The following is a 23,524-nucleotide window of genomic DNA, read 5'->3' on the forward strand; positions in this document are numbered from 1 at the left end:
GCATAATTCGGCCATTGTTGAAACGACGTGAAAACGTTCGAATTCTTACCTGGAATTGATATGGTTGTGCTCCTCACAACCTCACGAGTTCAATGGTGTAATTGGTTCCTTAATTGGTGAAGGTTTGAGTTGGTTTGTGTGTGTGTCCGTATTCAGAATGAAGAAGAAGAAGAAGATGAACTCGGGGAGGAAGAGAGAGAGAGAGAGACAGAGTGACAGAAAGTGAGGGAAAGAGGGAGGGAATCCCGGGAAGAAAAAGAAAATGTATGAGTGTGTGTGGTCCCACAACCCACACAACACAACACTAAGCGTAAACGAACAAATTAGGGGTAAAATCGTAAATTCACACGTACGTTAAAATGAAATTTGGGACGGGATGTTACAACCTACCCACCTTAATAGAATTTCGTCCCGAAATTCAAAATAACTAAATACACCCCTAATGGTCAAAGAACAATCTAGGATACAAATCCCTCATCCTATTTTCTGTCTCCCATGTCGCTTCTTCAACCGAGTGATTCCTCCACAAGACTTTCACCAAATTCACCGTCTTGTTCCTCAGAACCTTCTCTTTCCAATCTAAGATCGTTAACGGCTCCTCGTCATACGTCAAATCTGGATTTATCTCTAACGGTTGAGGAGGTATCACATGTGATGGATCAGCAACATAATGTCGGAGCATAGACACGTGAAAAATATTATGTACTTTAGCCAACTCCGGAGGCAACTCCAACCTGTAAGCTACCTCACCAACTCTTTCTGTGACCGTGTATGGTCCAATGTACCTGGGACTCAACTTCCCTTTCTTTCCAAACCGCACAACACCTCTCCACGGTGAAAGCTTTAGAAATACCCAATCTCCGACCTCATACGTTCTGTCCGTAGCATGCCGATCTGCTAAACTTTTCTGCCTGTCCTGAGCTGCTTTCAGGTTAGACCTAATTACCTGAACATTTTGAGTAGTCTCCTCGACAATCTCCGGGCCTACTAAGACTCTTTCTCCAACCTCTGACCAACATAACGGAGTGCGACAAGATCTACCATACAAGGCCTCAAATGGCGCCATGCCAATGCTTGAATGGAAACTGTTGTTGTAAGCAAATTCCATCAAATCTAACCGCTGGTGCCAATCATCGGTAAACTGCAACACCGAAGCTCGCAGCATATCTTCTAAGGTCTGAATAGTTCTCTCGGACTGTCCGTCCGTCTGTGGATGATATGCCGTACTGTAAAGTAGTCTCGTACCCAAAGCTTCTTGAAAAGCTACCCAAAACTTCGATGTGAATCGTGGATCACGATCCGAGACAATACTCACAGGGACACCATGGTACTTCACAACCTTTGAGATAAACAATTCCGCTAACCGGCTCAAAGAATACTTCTCTCTTACTGGAATAAAATGTGCTGACTTAGTGAGCCGATCAACGATCACCCAAATGCCGTCAAATCCATTATGTGTACGCGGGAGCTTGTACACAAAATCCATAGTGATATTTTCCCACTTCCATTCTGGAACGGGAAGCGGTTGCAACAGCCCAAACGGCTTCTTTCTTTCTGCCTTAACCTGCTGACAAACAGCACACCTGCTCACATACTCGGCTATCTCCCTTTTTATACCCGGCCAATAGTAAAATGGTCGAATGGTATGATACATTTTTGTCGCTCCTGGGTGCATGGCATAAGCCGAGATATGTGCTTCATCGAGAATTTCCTTCTTCAACTCCACACTACTAGGCACAAACATTCTACCCTCTAACATCAACATGCCATCAGAATCACGAACTCTGAGATCTCGCCTCCTTCCTTGATCTCGAGCTCGAATTAGTTCTTGAATCTGCTCATCAGTTACTTGAGCTTCAAGCACCCGATCAACCAAGATTGGCCTAACTTGAAAATTAGCAAGTAACGCCACATCTCGATCTTCTGCTTCTAATTTTACTCCCGTAGCACGCAAGTCCACTAAAAGAGGAATACGACTAGCGTACAACGCATTAATACGGCCATGTGACTTTCTGCTAAGTGCATCGGCCACTACATTCGCACGACCAGGGTGATAATCAATCGTGCAATCGTAATCGCTGAGCAACTCCAACCACCTCCGTTGACGAAGATTAAGTTCCTTCTGGGTGAAGAGATATTGAAGACTTTTGTGATCTGTGAAGATCCTACACTTCTCTCCGTAAAGATAATGTCTCCACAACTTCAACGCAAAGATGATAGCAGCCAACTCCAAATCATGTGTAGGGTAATTCATTTCATGGGGTTTCAACTGCCTCGAAGCATAAGCAATCACCCTACCATGCTGCATCAATACACATCCCAGACCATTCAAGGAAGCATCGCTATAAACCTCGAAATCACCACTATCGTCCGGGAGTGCCAAAACAGGTGCATTAGTAAGACAATGCTTCAACTGTTGGAAACTCTGCTCACACTTATCATTCCACTCAAACTTAACGTCTTTCCTTGTTAACCTCGTCAGTGGCAAGGCAATCACCGAAAAATCCTTAACGAATCTCCGATAATATCCCGCCAAACCAATGAAACTTCTCACCTCAGTGACGGTTCGTGGTTGCTCCCAACTCTCCACAGCTGCAACCTTCTGAGGATCAACCAAAATACCTTGAGCAGAAATGATGTGCCCCAAAAATGCAACTTGATCTAACCAGAACTGGCACTTGCTAAACTTAGCATACAATTGGTGTTCCCTCAACCTTTTCAACACCAAAGTAAGATGTCGGACATGCTCCGCTTTGGATTTAGAATACACCAGAATATCGTCAATGAAGACAATAACAAATCTATCCAAGTAAGGCTGGAATACTCGGTTCATTAAATCCATAAAAGCTGCTGGTGCATTCGTCAACCCAAATGGCATAACCAGAAACTCGTAATGACCGTAACGAGTCCTGAACGCCGTCTTAGGAACATCATCCCTACTAATCTTCAGCTGATAGTACCCAGACCTCAAGTCTATCTTAGAAAATACACAAGCACCTCTCAGCTGATCAAACAAATCGTCGATACGAGGCAATGGATAACGGTTTTTAATCGTCACCCGATTCAATTGCCTGTAGTCGATACACAGCCTCAAAGTCCCATCTTTCTTCCTCACAAACAACACTGGAGCGCCCCAAGGCGAAGTACTAGGCTGAATAAACCCTTTATCCACTAATTCCTGTAGCTGCACTTTCAATTCCCTTAACTCAGCGGGAGCCATACGATAAGGAGTTAATGAAATAGGATTAGTACCTGGAAGTAACTCAATAGTGAAATCCACGTCTCGATCTGGGGGTAAACCAGGTAAATCCTCAGGAAAAACATCAGGGAAGTGTCTGACCACTCTCACATCCTCAATTCTGCTAGGAACGGTCTCCTCTAGCACCACATGAGCTAGATACCCCTGACAACCTTTAGATAACAACTTCTTTGCTCGTAAAACCGAAATAACACCGTGTCTCACCCCACTCTGCTCACCCACAAAAGTAACCTCAGGTAATCCAGGACGGTGAAACGTAACTACTTTCCCGTAACAATCAATGTTGGCACGATAGAAATGCAACCAATCCGTGCCCAAAATCACATCAAAATCGACAATATCTAACGGGATAAGATCCGCTGGCATAACAACACCCTCTACTATCACTGGACATCCTGGGTACATACAATCTACAACACATCTCTCTCCTCTAGGCATAGCGAACTCTAAATCGTACCCTAGAGGTGTGGGGCGAGGTTGCGTTACTTGAGCAAATGTATGAGAAATAACGGAATGTGTAGCTCCACAATCAATTAAGACTCTAGCAAAATAACCAAGAATGTTTAACGTACCTATAATCAAGTCCGGGTTGTTCTGAGCATCCTGCAGGGAAATATTGTGAATACGCCCCTGGCCCTGCTGTCGTCCGCCACGACCTCTGCTAGCTTGAACACCGCGACCTTGAGCTCCACGCCCCTGACTGGGCTGACCCATCTATCTCGAAGACCCTGCACTACTAGTAGCAATCTCACTCTGCTGATACTGTCCTCCTGGGTACCACTGAGAACCACCCGTTGGAGCTGGAGGATACGGCATGTAGTTGCTGGGATACGGGGGATAACCACCCTGTGAATACGGGTCCTGGGGGTATTGATACAGTCCCGGAGCATAGGGAACAACATCACCCTGATAGTGATAGGCACCACCTCTACCTGCTTGACCATAATTACTCGGACCTTGGATTTGCTGAATCGGTGCAGGTGGCGGCATAAAGGTCTGCTGCGGCCTCTGCTGCTGACCCTGGGGACAATTCATTGCTCTATGTCCCATCTGTCCACACGTGAAACAACCACCGCTGCCACGCCTGCACTCGCCGAAATGTCGGTTATTACATCTACGGCAAAATGGAACTTGGTTTCGACCACCATCACCTTGTCTCTGGCCTCGAGCACCTCCATAAAACCTACCTCCTCGTCCTTGTCCAGAGGCACTGAAACCACTACTAGACGAACTCGAACTAGTACCACCTCTTTTGAAGTTCTGAGTTTGGCGAGGCCCAAGCGACATCTGACCTTTTCCTTTGTCATCTTTCTTCTGATTGCCGTTTTTCTCTTCATCACTGTCACTCGACATATTCTCAGAGTCCTCAATCCTCAATAGTATCTCATAGAACTCCTGGTAGGACTCACAGTAAGTAGTAGTTGCCATAGAACGCCATCTCTTCTTAGTGCCTAAGCGGAAACGACGGAGCATCTCCGCCGGATTACTTGCGACGTCCGGATGGTAACGAGACAGATCAGTGAACTTACGATAATACTCGTTAGCCGTCAACTTCCGCTGTTTCAACTCAGTGAATTCTTGTTTCTTACGATCAATATACTCAGGGGGTACAAATCTCCTCTGAAATACATCCTTGAAAACATTCCAATCCGTACTCTGAGCTGGAGTCAACCTACGAAGCTCCTGTTCCCACCAGGCTGCAGACTCCATCTCCAGAAACCATGAGGTTGTCTCGACCCACCTGTCCATAGGAAGGTTCCCCTGGTTATGCAACACACGGAAAGTCTTCTCTATGTGTTCCAACCATCGCTCCGCGCCTTCATGACCCTCACTACCATTGAACTTATTAAACTTCAGGTTATACATAGTCTCCAGAGGAGTCCTCTGGGGAGGGCGGATAGCTGTCTGAAGGGCTGTAGCAATAACTTCCCCCAACTGAGCAAAATCGGGGAAGTTAGACTCAGAAGAACGACGTGGTTCCCGACGAGGCGGCATGATTCTGACAGAAGACACCAACTATTAGAATACTCACAAAGACACAGGACTGCCAAACCTAAGCTCTGATACCAAGCTGACACACCCCGACCGAGATCAGGGAGTGCTGGCCGTCACTCGAAGGTGACGTAGCCATGTGCGCGTGCGGAAGCTATTAAGAAGGTAATATAAAAGTACGAATAATTAAAAACTAGCATGCAAAGTACTAAAACAAGTGCTAGCGTATGTAAGACACAATTTCAGAGCAAGTCTACAGCAGTCGAAAAGGAAAGATACGACATAATTACACCCGAAGGTGACCCTACAATGGTGAGTGTCTGTCAGAAATGCCGGGACGCCCTCTGGGAAAAACCACCGAATCTGCTAGACCACTAGAACCTGGAGGGGCGCAAAAACAAAAGCGTGAGTGGGCAAAAACAAAGTTCTTTGAAAACTCTTTAGTAAAACACATTCTAACCCCTCGCCGTAAAACCTGTATACTTCCCAGAAAATGAACATATATACGTATGTATAGATATGCCAATCATGCTCTAAGATATGCCAATCATGCTCTAGAATATGCCACAACGGAATCTCATAATTAAATGTAAGTACTCAAGCGTAATTCACATTAATAGCATACAATCTGGCAGCCGGGAGTCACCTAACGTGACCTGTACGGCTGCATCTAGAGCTCCAATCTCAACTCAATAACTGAATCTGCACACGAGTCGGAACCACCTAACGTGGTCTGTACGACAAGGCTAGGTGTAATATATACGCTCTAGTGCTACGATCACGTGAAGACTATGCGAATAATCGCGGGTCACCTCCGAGTCGGAACCACCTAATGTGGTCTGTACGACAAGCCTATGCACCTAACTTGGATCCAAGATGAGCGTGTGGTGCGGGTGAACATCACGTGAAGGACTATGCCTTGGCCCTGGGCGGGAGCACTAACACCGGGGTGCAGATTATGAGCTCTCTAAGCATTTCAAACTACTACTGAATGTAAATATGAATAACCTTTACCTGGCACTTACCTGTGCGTCCACAGCACCAAATACACATATATATAATTAACGTATATGCAACTAATCATGCATAACCACCAATTATATAAAAGGAGTGACATATAACAAATAAGCATTATACTAAATTTCTGGGAATTAATATGTATATAGGTATATACGGAAAACAAAAGCCCACTCACTGATAATTGGAAGGGTCGTAGCCCCCCTGCCTCGAGTGTGTACGCTCGTTCTCGGAATACGAATCAACTATACGCGAAAAAGCTACGAAAACGTTAATTTAAAAGCACATAACCAACTTCTCGTAATAACTTCTCATACATTGCTCAAAATGGACAATTGAATATACCAACGTGATCTACACAACCTCAGGATCACACCCATATTTTTAGAATAATTTTTGGACCCCGCACGCGCCCCCACGCGCCGGCCAAGGCACGGCCCTACGCGTCCCCCACGCGCGGCCACGTGCCATGCACACTGACGGTGTCAACAGACGCCGTCAGGAATATTCCGTCAACTAACGGAATATTCCGTTAAATCTAACCAGATGCCGTTAACGGTGTCAGGAATATTCCGTCAACTTTGACGGAATATTCCGTCTCCTTCTCCAGTCTGTCCCCGACGCCGGCACCGTCGCCGTCGCCGGAAAACCTGCAACTCACTATTTCTCTCTCGTTTTTCCACCTTTTTCCACGTTTCTTGCACCAAAATCAACCTTAAAGCTAGTAGAACATGACCCAACAAGTTTTAAGGCCTAAAAACCATGGAATCTCACCTGCAACAACGATCCAAGTTCGGCCAACTTCGAACCTAGCCTTCCCGACGTCCAAATTCGTCCAACGAACTACTCCCAAGCTCCTGGGAACCTCACAAACACAACTACAAGCTTAGAATCTCCTAAAACAAGCTAGATTAGGTTTGCATGAACAGTGCATAATTCGGCCATTGTTGAAACGACGTGAAAACGTTCGAATTCTTACCTGGAATTGATATGGTTGTGCTCCTCACAACCTCACGAGTTCAATGGTGTAATTGGTTCCTTAATTGGTGAAGGTTTGAGTTGGTTTGTGTGTGTGTCCGTATGCAGAATGAAGAAGAAGAAGAAGATGAACTCGGGGAGGAAGAGAGAGAGAGAGAGACAGAGTGACAGAAAGTGAGGGAAAGAGGGAGGGAATCCCGGGAAGAAAAAGAAAATGTATGAGTGTGTGTGGTCCCACAACCCACACAACACAACACTAAGCGTAAACGAACAAATTAGGGGTAAAATCGTAAATTCACACGTACGTTAAAATGAAATTTGGGACGGGATGTTACATTATTAATGTGGTGAAATAGAAAAATAAATAAATAAATGCTAGTGGGGAGTGGAAATGACGTCCGAGATCTGAAAAAATCATTAAGAGCCCTAAACAGATTTTATTTTATTTTTTATTTTTTTTTGAACAAACGATATTATCTATACTAAGGGGAAGGGGGCGGGCTTATCGTCACATTGGGCTATGGGGAGAATCTAACCTAAAACCTCTCACTTACAAGTGAAGAGGAATACCACTAGACCGTAGTACTAAGTGGCTCCCTAAACAGATTATTGAGAAGCTTATTGATCCATCAAAATGACATGAAAGTTGGCTTACGATCACTGGTTTAAAGATTAGCAAAATTGATCCAAAATCAAGATTTATTGTTCACAGTTTTAATGAAAAAAGACACTTTTGAACATTTGCAATTTTTTTGTTATACGCTTTAAAGTATTATAAGCTCTTCGAAAGTAGTTGGACATTTTTTTAGGACTCATAAGAATATTTTATGGATTTTTTTGGTGGTGAAATAGAAAAATAAACAAAAACTAGCGCTAAGCGAAAGTGATATCTGAGATCTAGTAAAATCGTTAAAAGCCCTACACAGATTATTGAGAAGCTTATTGATAGATCAAAATGGCATGAAAGTGGGCTTACGATCACTAGTTTAAAAACTAGCAAAATTGATCCAAATCGTGAGTTATAGCTCACAGTTTTAATGAAAAATGAAACTTTTGAACATTTGCAATTTTTTTCGGTACACACTTCAAAGAAAGTATTATAAGCTCTTCGGAAGTGGTTCTACAGTTTTTTTGGACTCATAATTATATGTTACGGATTTTTAAATGTGGTGAAATAGAAAAATAAATAAACACTAGCGTTGGGCGAAAATGATATCCAAGATTTGGAAAAATCATTAAGAGCCTTACACAGATTATTAAGAAGCTTATTGATCAAACAAAATGACAAGAAGGCAGGCTTCCAACCACTACTTTAGAAATTAGCAAAATCGATTCATAATTGTGACTTATATTGCTCACAGTTTTCGTGAAAAAATGCAAGTTTTGAACATTTGGAAATTTTTTGGTATACGCAATCAAGAATTTTTTATAAGCTCATCGGAAGTGGTTGGACCATTTTTTAAGACCCATAAGTTTTTTTTTTTTTTTTTTTTTTTTTTAACAGGTTATTAATGTGGTGAAATAGCAATTTTTTTGGTATATGCTTTATAGAAAGTATTATAAGCTCTTCGGAAGTGGTTCGACAGTTTTTTAAGACTGATAATCTTATGTTTAAATATTAGCAAAATTGTGTATGGCTTAAATATTAACAAAATTGATCCTAAATCGTGACTTATGGCTCACAATTTTAATGAAAAATGAAATTTTTGAAATTTTGTAACTTTTTTGATATACGCTTTAAAGAAAGTATTATAAGCTCTTCGAAAGTGGTTGGACAATTTTTTTGGACTCATAAGTATATTTTATGCATTTTTTTTTTGGTGAAATAGAAAAATAAACAAACATTGGCGCTCAACGAAAACGGTAACCGAGATCTAGAAAAATCATAAAGTGCCCTCCACATATTATTGAGAAACTTATTCATCAATCAAAATGACACGAAAGTAGGCTTATGATCACTAGTTTAAGGATTGGCAAAATTGATCCAAAATCGTGACTTATAGCTCACAGTTTTAATGAAAAATGAAACTTTTGAATGTTTAAATTTTTTTTGGTATACACTTTATAGAAAGTATTATAAGCTCTTCGAAAGTGGTTCGACTGTTTTTTAGGCCTCATAATCATATATTACATACATTTAATGTGGTGAAACAGAAAAATAAATAAACAATGGTGCTAAACAAAAACGATATTCGAGGTCTAAAACCATTATAGAGAAGCTTATTGGTCAACCAAATTGACACAGATTATTGAGAAGCTTATTGGTCAACCAAACTGACACGAAAGTAGACTTACGATCACTACTTTAGAAATAAGCAAAACCGATCCGTAATCGTGACTTATAGCTCACACTTTTCGCGAAAAATGAAAATTATCAACATTTACAAATTTTTTGGTATACGCATTAAAGACTGTTTTATAAGATCTTCGGAAGTAGTTGGATCATTTTTTAAGACTTATAAGTTTTTTTTACGGATTATTACTGTGGTGAAAAGAAAAATAAATAAACATTGGCGGCGAACGCAAATGATATCCGTGATTTGAAAAAATCATTAAGAGCCTAACATATTATTGAGAAGTTTATTTATCAATCAAAATGACATGAACGTAGGCTTATGATCACTAGTTTAAAGATTAGCAAAATTGTGAGTCTCACAATTTTACTGAAAAATGAAACTTTTGAACATTTGCAATTTTTTTGGTATACACTTTAAAGAAAGTATTATCAGCTCTTCGAAAGTGGTTGGACAGTTTTTTAGGACTCATAAGGATATTTTACCCTTTTTTTAATTTTTTTAATTTTTTGTGGTGAAATAGAAAAATAAACAAACACTGGCGCTGAGCGAAAATGATATCCGAGATATAGAAAAATCATTAAGAGCCCTACATAGATTATTGAGAAGCCTATTGATCATTCCAAATCACACAAAATTAGGCTTACGATCACTACTTTAGAAATTAGCAAAATTGATCCGTAATTGTGACTTATTGCTCACACTTTTTGACACGCCCCGACCGAGATCGGAGCGTGCTGGCCGTCACACTAAGGTGACGTAGCCATGTGCACGTGCGGAAGCTAAAAAAAAGTAATAATATAAGTACGAATAATTAAAAACTAAACTAGCATACAAAGTACTAAATAAGTGCTAGCGTGTGAGTCACAAATTCAGAGCCAGACAACAGCAGTCCAAAAGAAGAATATGCGACAATAGTTCACCCGAAGGTGATCCTACAATGATAGGTGTCTGTCAGAAGTGCCGAACAAGCCCTCTGGGAAACCACCGGAACTGCTACTCAACTAGAACCTGGAGGGGCGCAAAACAAAGTGTGAGTGGGCAAAAACAAAGCTTTCGAAAACCATTTATAAAATACTTTCTAACCCCTCGCCGTAAAACCTGTATACTTCCCAGAAAATATATACACATAATAGATATGCCAAATATGCTCAAAGGTATATCAATCATGCTCGATAATATGCCATGCTGAAATCTCATAACGATATGCAAGTGCCCAGGTATAAACATATCAATATCATGTAATCTGGCAGCCGGAGTCACCTAACGTGACCTGTACGGCTGCATCTAGAGCTCAAATCTCAATCTCAATATCTAAACCTGCCCACGAGTCGGAACCACCTAAAGTGGTCTGTACGACAGACCTGGGTGTAAATAAGTGCTACAATCACGTGAAGACTGGGCGAATAATCGCGGGTCACCTACGAGTCGGAACCACCTAAAGTGGTCTGTACGACAGGCCTGTGCACCTACCTTGAATCCAAGGTGAGCATAAGGTGCGGGAGGTGAACATCACGTGAAGGACTGTGCCCTGGCCACGGGCGGGAGCACTAACACCGGAGGTGCAGGTTATGAGCTCTCTAACTATCTCAAACCATTACTGAAACATAAACGTGAATAACGCTTACCTGACACTTACCTGTGCGTCCACAGCACCCAATATGCATATGTATAAGTATATGCAACTAATAACGTACCCAACGATGCACGAAAAACGATAATGTAATGCATGGCATAATGAATAAACATTTATTCAAGTTCTGGGAAAATATAGTATATAGGTATATACGGAAAACCAAAAGCCCACTCACTGGTATGTAGAAGGGTCGTAGCCCCCCTGCCTCGCGTGTGCACGCTCGTCATCGGGGTACGTGTCACCTATATGCGAAATAGCTATAAAAACGTTAACTTTAAAGCACATAACCAACTTCTCGTAATAACTTCTCATACATTGCTCAAAATGGACAAATGAATATACCAACGTGCTCTACACCACCTCAGGATCACAACCATATTTTTAAAATAATTTTTGGACCCCTCACGCGCCCCCACGCGCCGAAATAGGCACGGACCTACGCGCCCCCACGCGCGGCCACGTGCCATGCACACTGACGGTGTCAATTGACGCCGTCAGGAATATTCCGTCAAAATTTCGGAATATTCCGTTAAACCTAACCGGATACCGTTACTGCCGTTAGGAATATTCCGTTAAACTTAACGGAATATTCCTGTTTCTTCTCCGGTCTACCCTCGCCGAACTTCGGTCACCGGAAAACTGGGAAAACTTCAAACTCACTATTCTCCTTCGTTTTTCAACCATTTTCTATGATTCTTGTACCAAAAGAAAGCCCTAGACTAGTAGAATCACGCTATACAACTTTTAAAAGCTAAAAACCACGCGATCGTACCTGTCACAAAACTCAAAACTCGGCCAACTCCGAACCAAGCTTTTCTGACGTCCACTTCCGTCCAACGATACACTCCGAGGTTCCTTGGGACCTCACGAACACAACTACAAGCTTCAAAAGTCCAAAAACAAGCTAGAATAAGTTTGCATGAACAGTACACAAATCGGAGCTTATGAAATCGACGTGAAAACGTCGAAGTTCCTACCTGAAAATGGTATATTCGTGATCCCCTCGACCTCACGATCACAACTGCACCCTTGGTTTCCTCGATCTGCTACGGTATAATGGTTCTTGGTGTGTGTCCGTACGTTTACAGTGGAAATGGGAGCTCGGGGGAGAGAGAGATAGGGAGAAGACAGAGGGAGAGAGATAGGGACAGTGTATGTGTGTGTGTGTGTGTGGCCCAACACATGCCAACACCACACCACCCACCAACAGAATAACGAAACGAACTAGGGGCTAAAATGTCATTTCACTAGTACGTTTTAATAATCCCGGGACGGGATGTCACACTTTTAATGAAAAATGCAAATTTTGAAAATTTGCAAATTTTTTGGTATATGCATTCAAGAATGTCTTTTAAGCTCCTCGGAAGTAGTTGGCCTATTTTTTAAGACCTATAATTCATTTTTACGGATTATTAATGTGGTGAAATAGAATAATAAATAAACGCTACTAGGGAGGGGAAATGATATCCGAGATCCAAAAAAAATATCATTAAGAGCCCTTTAAACAGATTATTGAGAAGCTTATTGATCGATCAAAATGAAACGAAAGTAGGCTTACGATCACTAGTTTAAAGATTACACAAATTGATCCCAAATCATGACTTATTGCTCACAGTTTTAACGAAAAATGAAACTTTTGAACATTTACAACTTTTTTGGTATACACTCTAAAGAAAGTATTATAAGCTCTTCGGAAGTGGTTGGAAAGTTTTTATGACTCACAAGGATATATTTTATGGATTTTTTTTTTGTGGTGAAATAGAAAAAAAAAAAAAATACTGGCCCTAAGCGAAAATGATATCCGAGATTTAGTAAAATCATTAAGAGGCCTACATAGACTTTTGAGAAGCTTATTGATCAAGCAAAATGACACGAAAGTAGGCTTACGATCACTACTTTAGAAATTAGCAAAATCGATCCGTAATCGTGACTTATAGATTACAGTAGTCGTGCAAAATGCAAATCTTGAACATTTGCAAATTTTTTGGTATATGCATTCATGACTGTCTTATAAACTCTTCGGAATTAGTTGGCCCATTTTTTAAGACCTATAAGTTTTTTTTACGGATTATTAATGTGGTGAAATAGAAAAATAAATAAACACTAGCGAAGAGCGGAAATGATATCCAAGATCCGAAGAAATCATTAAGAGCCCTAAACAGATTATTGAGAAGCTTATTGATTGATCAAAATGACAAGAAAGCAGGCTTACGATCACTAGTTTAAAGATTAGCAAAATTGATCCAAATCATGAGTTATAACTCATAGTTTTAATGAAAAATGAAACTTGAGCATTTGCAATTTTTTTGGTATACACTTCTAAGAAAGTATTATAAGCTCTTCGGAAGTGGTTCGACATTTTTTTAGGACTCATGATTATATGTTACTGATTTTTAAAAATGGGGAAATAGAAAAATAAATAAACATTGGCTGGGCGAAAATGATATTCGAGATCTAAAAATCATTAAGAGCTCTACACAGATTATTGAGAAGCTTATCGATCAAATAAAATGGCAAGAAGGTAGGCTTTCGACAACTACTTTAGAAATTAACAAAATCAATTCGTAATCATGACATATTGCTTGCAGTTTTTGTGAAAAATGTAAATTTTGAACATTTGCAAATATATAAACACATGGTTTTTTAACGGGTTATTAATGTGGTGAAATAGCAATTTTTTGGTATATGCTTCATAGAAAGTATTATAAGCTCTTCGGAAGTGGTTCGACAATTTTTTAAGACTAATAATCTTAAGTTTAAATATTAACAAAATTGCGTATGGCTTAAATATTAGCAAAATTGATCCAAAATCGTGAGTTATAGCTCACATTTTTAATGAAAAATGAAACTTTTGAAAATTTGTAATTTTTTTTATGTACACTTTAAAGAAAGTATTATGAGCTCTTCGAAAGTGGTTGGACAAATTTTTAGGACTCGTAAGTATATTTTATAGATTTTTTTTTTTGGTGAAATAGAAAAATAAACAAACATTGGCGCTCAGCGAAAACGATAACCGAGATCTCGAAAAATCATTAAGTGCCCTCCACAGATTATTGAGAAGCTTATTGATCAATCAAAATGACACGAAGGTAGGCTTACAATTTTAATGACTAGTTTAAAGATTGGCAAAATTGATCCAAAATCATGACTTATAGCTCACAGTTTTAATGAAAAATAAAACTTTTGAATGTTTAATTTTTTTTTTTTGGTATACGCTTTATAGAAAGTATTATAAGCTCTTCAAAAGTGGTTCAATCGTTTTTTAGGACTCGTAATCATATATTACAGACATTTAATGTGGTGAAACAAAAAAATAAATAAACACTGGCACTGAACGAAAATGATATCCGATGTCTAAGAAAATCATTAAGAGCCCTACACAGATTATTGAGAAGCTTATTGGTCAACCAAATTGACATGAAAGTAGACTTACGATCAGTACTTTAGAAATATGCAAAAACGATCCGTAATTGTGACTTATAGCTCACAGTTTTTGTGAAAGATGAAAATTTTAAACATTTGCAATTTTTTTGGTATACGCATTAAAGACTGTTTTATAAGCTCTTCAGAAGTAGTTGGACCATTTTTTAAGACCTATAAGTTTTTTTTACGGATTATTACTATGGTGAAAAGAAAAATAAATAAACACTAACAACGAACACAAATGATTTCCGGGATTTGAAAAAATCATTAAGAGCCTACACAGATTATTGAGAAGCTTATTTATCAATCAAAATGACACGAAAGTAGGTTTATAATCACTAGTTTAAAGACTAGCAAAATTGATCCAAAATCGTGAGTTATAGCTCAAAGTTTTAATGAAAAATGAAACTTTTGAACATTTGCAATTTTTGTAGTATACACTTCAAAGAAAGTATTATAAGCTCTTCGGAAGTGGTTTGACAGTTCTTTAGGACTCAGAATTATAAGTTACAGATTTTTAAATGTGATGAAATAGAAAAATAAATAAACACTGGCACTGGGCGAAAATGATATCCGAGATCTAGAAAAATCATTAAGAGCCATACACAGATTATTGAGAAGCTTATTGCTCAACCAAAATGATATGAAAGTAGGCTTACAATCACTACCTTAGAAATTAGCAAAATTGATCTGTAATCGTGACTTATATAGCTCACTGCTTTCATGAAAAATGCAATTTTGAACATTTGCAATTGTTTTGGTATACACATTCAAGAAAGTTTTATAAGCTCTTTGGAGGTAGTTGGACCATTTTTTAAGACCTATAAGTTGTTTTTTACGGATTATTAATGTAGTGAAATAGAAAAATAAATTAACACTAACGGAGAGCGGAAATGATATCTGAGATCCGAAAAAATCATTAAGAGCCCTATACAGATCATTGAGAAGCTTATAGATTGACCAAAATGACCCGAAAGTAGGCTGAGATCACTTGTTTATAGATTTGTAAAATCGATCCAAAATCGTGACACAGCATTTTCGTGAAAAATGCAAATTTTCAACTATTGCAATTTTTATGGTATACGCGTTAAGGTTCTAAAAAACGCTAGGTGCTAGTCGGGCGGCGGGCTAGAGCTTAGCGCCTAGGCGGCTCGGCGGATTTAGGTAAATTTCTTGTATATCTTGTAAATAAGTGCATATTGATACTTACAAAAAATTAAACTTGTATGAGATTCATGGATAAGATAATAAAAGAATAATAAAATGCAACAAGAGTATCCAACAAGTCCAAAATTTAAAAACACATTAAGCATATATGCCATAGAACCATAGTGAGGAGTATTATAGGATGACACATGTATAATAAGTTCACAATTTAAAACCACATAAAATGCAAAATAGAAGGAAAATAAGGAAATATAGTAATGTAGATAGGATTTTTTTTTAATTTCAAAAAAAAAAAAAAAAAAAAAACCTCCTAGCCGCCTAGCACCGCCTAACCCGCCTAGAGCCACCTAGGGCTGGCTCGCCCGTCTAGAGCCCAAGCGATTTTTCCAACCTATTTGCGAGAAAACTCCTCGGGTCACCACCGCCCAGCCCCTAGGCGGCCGCCTAGGCTCTTTTTAGAACATTGCGTTAAACAAAATATTATAAGCTCTTCAGAAGTAGTTGGACCATTTATTAAGACCTGTATGTATATTTTGCAAATTTTTAATGTGATGAAATAGAAAAATAAATAAACACTAGCGCAGAGTGTAAGTATTATATGAGATCTAGAAAAATCATTACGGGCCCTACATAGATTATTAAGAAGTTTATTGATCGATCAAAATTACACAAATAAGTAGATTTACGATCACTGCTTATGAAATTAGCAAAATTGATCCATAAACGTAATTTATAACTCACAGTTTTCGTGAAAATGTAAATTTTGAATATTTGCCAATTTTTTGGTATATGCATTAGAGAAAGTTTTATAAGGTATTCGGAAGTAGTTGTACCACTAATAAGACCCATAAGTATTATTTTCGGATTTTTAAAGTGGTGAAATTAACAAAATATAAAATACTGGTGGTGAGCTAAAGTGATATTAGAGATTCAAAAAAAATCAATAAAAGCCCTACACAAATTATTGAAAAGCTTATCGATCAACCAAAAAGATAAAAAAAAAAGGTTTACATTCACTACTTTCGAAATTAGTAAAAAGCTCACAGTTTTCGTGAAATGAAAATTTTGAATTTCCAAATATTTTGATATATGCGTTAAGGAAAGTTTTATAAGCTCCATAGAAGCAGTTGGGCCATTTATTAAGCCCTAGAAATAATTTCTCCATATAATTAATATAAAATAGAAATAAAAATAAAATTACTGTCGGAGAACAAGTGCCAATTCATATATGTTATCCACTAAGAGAGCATTACGCTTTGGAATACTTCAATTGATTGTAATATAATATCAACGGCTAATTAATTCATTTCCTCTCCATCTTCCTCATTGTATAAATATGTATATACCTCACAGACCTTTACTAAATGTACCTTTAGCCTGATATTCTTCACTTGTTCTTTTTTCAAGCAAGATTATATATTTTATTTATTCATTGAAACAACAAAAAGTGGGACTCAGTCAAATTAAGCTTTTGAAAATTCTATCTTAATGCATGGTTGATCGTCCTTTTTATTCATATTGTAATTTTAACTTCTGGCTATCTTAATTGAGATCGATTTAATTAACACATATATATGCATGTATTTTTAACAATATTTTCAATAAAATTCCCGATGAACAAAAAATGCAATTCAGTTTTAATTTTTTTTTTTTAAATAAAATTAATCAACACTGAGAGAAATGAGGATTTGAACCCAAGTGTAATGTATCTCTAACTATTAGGGTAATCGACCGCATACCAAACTGCAATACGGTTAGTGGCTTATTGCCAAAAGAATTGGTACATATTAATATTGAATTTTAATCCAGACCAGTTCAATTAATTAGTAGTTACAACCAAGTCTATACCTGCTTCTAAAAATTAATCCAAGTCTTTTACCTGCTTCGATTATCGAGAGGGAAAATCCAAGACCAGTTCATCATCAGTGTCTCTTGCTAATCTATAAATACAGAAGTGTCCCCATACCTAATTTTCATCCATCTCAAAGCAACTGATCATCTAGCAGCTACTACTACCACTTTTTTTAAAATCACCTAAGTACCAAATCAGGGCTTAGCCTAGGATTCCGTTAGTGGAGCTGACCTACCATATATGTATATTTTTTTTAGTTTTATATTTATAAATTCGTTGAATTCAATGATTAAGATCTAACTTGATCAAATCCAACGGTAAAAAAAGATATCTAACGGTCCAAATTTAAATCCAACTGCTAAAGTAATTAAAAAAAAATATTTTATGTGTTTCATATTCTTTCGTAGTGTTCCACGAGTTTTATGGTGTCGGTTTAGTGATTTTTCAATATATATTGGAATCTAAATATTTTTAGGTTAAAATGTTCATAAAATTAAATTATGATAGTCTACATAATTTTTTTTTTTTAAAAGTTACTTTAAGAAAGAAATTATCCTAAATTCATTATTTAATAATCTAAGGCTAAAAATTTAACCTAGAAGGGTTGAAGGAGAAAAACTGTTTCTGAATTAAAATCTAAATTGTAAAATCCCACATCGCCCTGGAGAGTGGATCCTGTAAGCCTTATATGTACCTGCTCATCTCCAAATAGCACGAGGCCTTTTGGGAACTCACTGGCTTCGGGTTCCGTAGGAACTCCGAAGTTAAGCGAGTTCGCGCGAGAGCAATCCCAAGATGGGTGACACACTGGGAAGTTCTCGTGTGAGTTCCCATAAACAAAATCGAGAGGGTGTGGTCGGGGCCCAAAACGGACAATATCGTAGTATGGTAGAGTTGAGCCCGGGATATGGTGGGAGCCCGGACGAAGATGTGGTGGAGGCCCAGGCCGGAATGTGACATAAATTTTCTGGATTAAAAAATTTAGGTTTTAACCCAAAGATGGAGATGGTCTAAACACTCCATATTTGAAGTTGAATAAGCCGCGACCATACTAGTTTCGGTATGGTATCCCATACCGAACCACCCCTACATATATTCCTTATAGTAAAACTCATTCTATATTGGACCACTTCGAAATTCAAGTGCACCAACGTAGACATATTTTTGTTTAGTGTTCACTTCTGATCAATTTGGATTTACATGAGAAATCAGGTCCAAAAGTTTAAAATCCTCGATTAAATCGGATACTCGTATGATCCAAAAGTTTAAAATTCTAGTTTTTCATCTCATATTGTAGTTTTTCTTTGTTGCATCAATTGCCCTCAACAATTGTGGGATTAAAGTTATCATTAACAGGATATTCTTCACTTGTTCTTTTTCAAGCAAAATTGTATATTGTATATTGAAACACCAAATAATGGGACTCGGTCAAATTATTTATGTGCTGGAAAATTCAAACATAAGTAGCTTCTGATTTCAAGTGTCAAATTATTCATAATTTATAGTTTTAATTTCGGCTATCTTAATTGAGATCGATTTAATTAGTTACTGAAAACACCTATACACGCATATTTTAGTTTTACTAAATTTTATTAATAATAAATGTTAATCCAAGACCAGTTCAGTTAATATTAAATTATAATCCAAGACCAGTTCAATCAATTCGTAATTACAACCAAGTCTTTACCTGCTTCGATTATCGAGAAGGAAAATCCAAGACCAGTTCATCATCAGTGTCTCTTGCTAATCTATAAATACAGAAGTGTCCCCATACATAATTTGCATCCATCTCAAAGCAACTGATCATCTAATACTACTTTAGTTACACGGTATATATCAAAGTACAAGGTCCAAGTCCTTGCTAATCTATAGGATAATCTCCTATAAACTTTAGCCAGCGATGAAAGGAGTTCATTTCCCTGTAACTGCTATTGCCCTATTAGCATTCGCCACCCTCCTTGCCTCTGCCTCTGATCCAAGTCCTCTTCAGGACTTTTGCGTAGCAATTAATAACACCGATCCTGCTGGTACGTATAATTATACGTTTTAATTACATAAATACAATATCATTATTTAAGATTACTGTTATGTTGTATAATTAATTTATGTTTTATTTTTTTGTCAAGTAAAATTCCTATTAGTAAATATATAGAGTACGTAGGAAATAACAAGGCCTAAAGTGTAATGTTATTCATACCATATTAGTCTTATTAACTATTCTCAAATAGAATGTGCTCTTGGGTTGTACCACATTTTTATACCACCTTAGATAACATTTGACGTGAACAGCCATATCATTTGAATTAATCAGATTTTTAAATTTAATTTATTATTTAATAAACTAATAATTAAGAAAATATGATACAAAAATATAGTATGAATAACATTACCCAGGTCTGAACCCTATATGATTGTGCAAGGCTGATGTTACAGGCTGATGGCTCATCATCATCCATGCATGTACAACACGTACGTGCATAAAAAAAATAAAATAAAAAATAAAAAAAGATTAATTTGTTTGTCTGTTTCATTTCGAACAGTGTTCGTGAACGGGAAGTTCTGCAAGAACCCAAAACTTGCGTCAGCAAACGATTTCTTCTCTGACAAGCTCCGGAACCCCGGAAACACATCGAATCCGATTGGTTCAATTGTTACGGCAGCAAACGTAGACGATATACCCGGACTCAACACTCTCGGCATATCCTTTGCTCGCTTAGACTTTGCACCAAATGGCCTCAATCCTCCTCACACTCACCCTCGTGCCACGGAGATACTCATAGTCTTGGAGGGCTCACTCTACGTCGGATTCGTCACATCCAATGCCGACGGCAATCGGCTGTTCACCAAAGTGTTGTACAAGGGAGATGTGTTTGTGTTCCCAGTCGGTCTTATTCACTTCCAACTCAATGTCGGAAAAACCAACGGTTTGGCCATCGCGGGTCTCAGCAGCCAGAACCCGGGAGTGATCACCATTGCGAATGCCGTCTTCGGATCCAACCCTCACATCAACCCTGATGTTTTGGCCAAGGCATTCCAGGTGGACGAGAAGGAGGTTGATTATCTTCAGAAACAGTTTTGGTACAACAACCATTAATCAAAACGACTACACAAATTATATGAAATCTAATATTAAAACAACTACACAAATTATATGAAATCTAAAATTAAGTAAATAAGAAGATCATGGTTTGATTTTGCTTATGTAATGATGTACCAGTATAATATTAATAAAACAGTGATGTATGTTGCTTATCCCGAAATTTCGGTCGAGCTCTTACTTTTAGTTTGAACAATCGAAAAAAGCAATTACTTGTCATGTAGATGTAGCTGGGTTTTAATGTTTTGTGTGTTGTGTTGTGTTGGTCAGTGCAACCATACAAAGAGGACAAAGCAATATTGGTGGATTTGTGTGGTCTTCGTGATTTCACCATAAAATGGAGAACAAAGTGTCAGGTATCAACAAATACAAATACTTGATCAAAATGGAGGTAGCCTAATTACAATGAACCCCTCAAATTTTATTTTCATGTGTGTGGATACAGTCACTGTAATTGTGTGCCAATTTGATCTCCATTTATGATGAGGTCACAAAATCCATCATATTGTTTAGCGGGTTCCACAAAATCACTAAATGCTCTACATGAATTATTAAGAGCCTTACCTGGCAATGAAATGACACGTAAGTAGGCTTACAATTTTTCTTTTGGATTAGAAAATATTAATAAGAAATAATGACTTACAGCTCATAATTTTCGTAAGAATTACAAATTTTAAATATTATAGAAGCTATAAGCCCATTTCAAACTTCAAAGTGTTGGAGCATTTATTGAGTAATATATAGAAGTTTTTTTTATTTTTTTATAGATTTTTAATGTGTAGTGGACCGAAAATAAAATAATTAAATACTGTCGATGAGCAAAAGTGTTATCCAAGTTCTAGAAAATCACTGTCCTTGGACGAGTGGGGATCTCACAACTTTCTGATGTACCTATTTAATAGTCGTTATCTACATAAGACATTTGTTATACTAAGGATCAGGATCAGAGTGTAGTGTTCATTTTACTAATCTTCCAATCTACTAGTTATAGTCTCCTCATATCCGATTGTTTAGACAAGATTTTGACTAAATTTAGAGACAGAATTCTGTTTGAGAACTGTCCCTTTTTCATCCGTGTGAGGAAATCGGTTTTGCTTAATGAACTGTACAGTTTCCAAATAACGACCCAAACGCTGGAAATTCATTTGAAGCATTGAATAGTTTAGTCATAGATTAAAAGTTGGCAACTTCAACTTTCGTGGCACACCTTACCTGGTTTCAGCATCAAATTCTCCTTGACCATGAAACTAATATAAGGCAGGATCACCATGGAGTCATCAGGTTCATTACAGCGTTGAGTCAACCGAACAATAGAAGAAATATAAACAGACCACCGTTAACTTAAGTTTACTAAACAGATACCATTAAGGTTAAGTAGAGCCTCCGCACAGAAACAAATCCATGTTCTTGACCTTTCCCCACCAACTCAAACCCTTCTTCCCGCTCACAGCGCCAAAATCCTTCACTGTGCTATTACCGCTCTTCAGCCTCCGATTGATCTTCCCTATTTGGAAGCAAACCTCCATGTTCACCTCATTCCCATTAAACTTGCTCTTGTTGTTGATGCTCCTACTCTCTTCTTGTACAAGTTGGGAGGACCATTGGTCTCTCTTCACGAGTTGCTCATAGTACTCCTTGTTCCTCCTCTCCAACCCATAAATCTGGCCCTGCAGGTCCTCGATTTTACGGCTAAGCATGCACACCCTCTGATCCTCCCTCACCTTGAGCAGACATCTAGCCAGCTCTCCAGCTTTCCTCTTGATGAACATGGACTCGGATGCGAGGGCTTTGTTCTCTTCCATCAGTGCACCCATTTTGTACCCCAACTTGGCATTCTCATGCAGTAGTATGAGCCTTTCGGACTCCAGCACCTCAAGCAAGCTCTTCTGCAACTCTATCTTCCTGGATGACTCATTGTATCGCCTCTCTGTGGTGTTGGCCTCATCAAGTAAGATATCGCATTCGACATTCTTCATCACAATCTCCGTAACAATCGCGTCCAAATCCAAAACCATGCCATCATCCTGAGCGGCAGCAGCCAGAGGTAATTGCTGATAGGAGAGGGAACTGTCCACGTACGAATCCATCTGGCTTAATGTATCACCATCTCGGTCTTGTTGGTCATGATAGTCGTCATAGTAGTCATTATCAGTGATTGAGGTTTGGGAGGAGTGTCCGCGTCGATGATTGGTTTTGGCGATTGTTTGAATGTAACGATCGGATAAAGTGAGGTAGGCATTGTACAAGTCTTGAAGCAGAGAGAGAAGCTGAGGGCGTCGTTTGTAGTAAGCCTCGGCTCGTTCAGCGAAGGTGTCTCCAGTGTCTTGTTGAGCTGTGTTAGATGCCAGCATCTTCATCCTCTCTTCCATATCTGACATATATAACAACCGAGGCATCCGTTAATCTTATTTGAACTAGAATGCAGCATTCGCTTCCGCTCATATTTGTCATCAATAACATGCACATTATATGCTGCTGGGCTTTTTCTTTTTTGGGTCGGGCTGCTGAGCTTAAATGTGGAGTGCAGAGATCAAAAGTAACAAACAAATTAAACATGCAATTAAAAAAATCAAATTGGAGTTTAAATTGGGAAATTATGATGGAGACTAGAGAGTGAGCAGAGCATCTAATTCAAAAAGAGATTTTGAATGAACAGGACCACCAAATTGTGAAATGACCAATTTCCCCCTGGAGACATATATGTCACTATCCATCAAGATATGTAGAGCATGTTTGTTATCCTGCTTAAAAACTTAAATTGGTCTTGAAACTAACTTTTAAGAACATTTCTTAGAAACAGTTTTTTTTA

General features: G+C 38.3%; 2 protein-coding genes across 2 annotated transcripts; one reads left to right on the forward strand and one right to left on the reverse strand.

Annotated features, from left to right (window-relative positions):
• The first annotated feature begins 19,429 nt into the window (after positions 1–19,429).
• Positions 19,430–20,870, forward strand: LOC137711443 (germin-like protein subfamily 1 member 13). Its single transcript, XM_068450687.1, has 2 exons — positions 19,430–19,645; positions 20,159–20,870. Exons 1-2 carry the CDS (start codon positions 19,519–19,521, stop codon positions 20,710–20,712), a joined length of 681 nt encoding a protein of 226 aa, XP_068306788.1. The 5' UTR covers positions 19,430–19,518; the 3' UTR covers positions 20,713–20,870.
• Positions 20,871–21,928: 1,058 nt separating this feature from the next.
• Positions 21,929–23,245, reverse strand: LOC137710912 (kinase-interacting family protein). The gene has a single exon (XM_068450072.1). The coding sequence runs from the start codon at positions 23,109–23,111 to the stop codon at positions 22,086–22,088; it is 1,026 nt and encodes a 341-aa protein (XP_068306173.1). The 5' UTR covers positions 23,112–23,245; the 3' UTR covers positions 21,929–22,085.
• Between the last annotated feature and the right edge of the window lie 279 nt (positions 23,246–23,524).

The sequence above is a fragment of the Pyrus communis genome, chromosome 12 (assembly GCF_963583255.1).
Source record: "Pyrus communis chromosome 12, drPyrComm1.1, whole genome shotgun sequence".
NCBI classification, from domain to species: Eukaryota; Viridiplantae; Streptophyta; class Magnoliopsida; order Rosales; family Rosaceae; genus Pyrus; species Pyrus communis.

What these genes read in the sequence shown, in the direction of transcription:
- LOC137711443 (XM_068450687.1), top strand. Translation starts at nt 19,519, where the DNA reads ATGAAAGGAGTTCATTTCCCTGTAACTGCTATTGCCCTATTAGCATTC. An exon ending in TAATAACACCGATCCTGCTG is followed by an intron (nt 19,646 to 20,158) that starts GTACGTATAATT and finishes CATTTCGAACAG; the next exon opens with TGTTCGTGAACGGGAAGTTC.
- LOC137710912 (XM_068450072.1), bottom strand. Translation starts at nt 23,111, where the DNA reads ATGCCTCGGTTGTTATATATGTCAGATATGGAAGAGAGGATGAAGATG.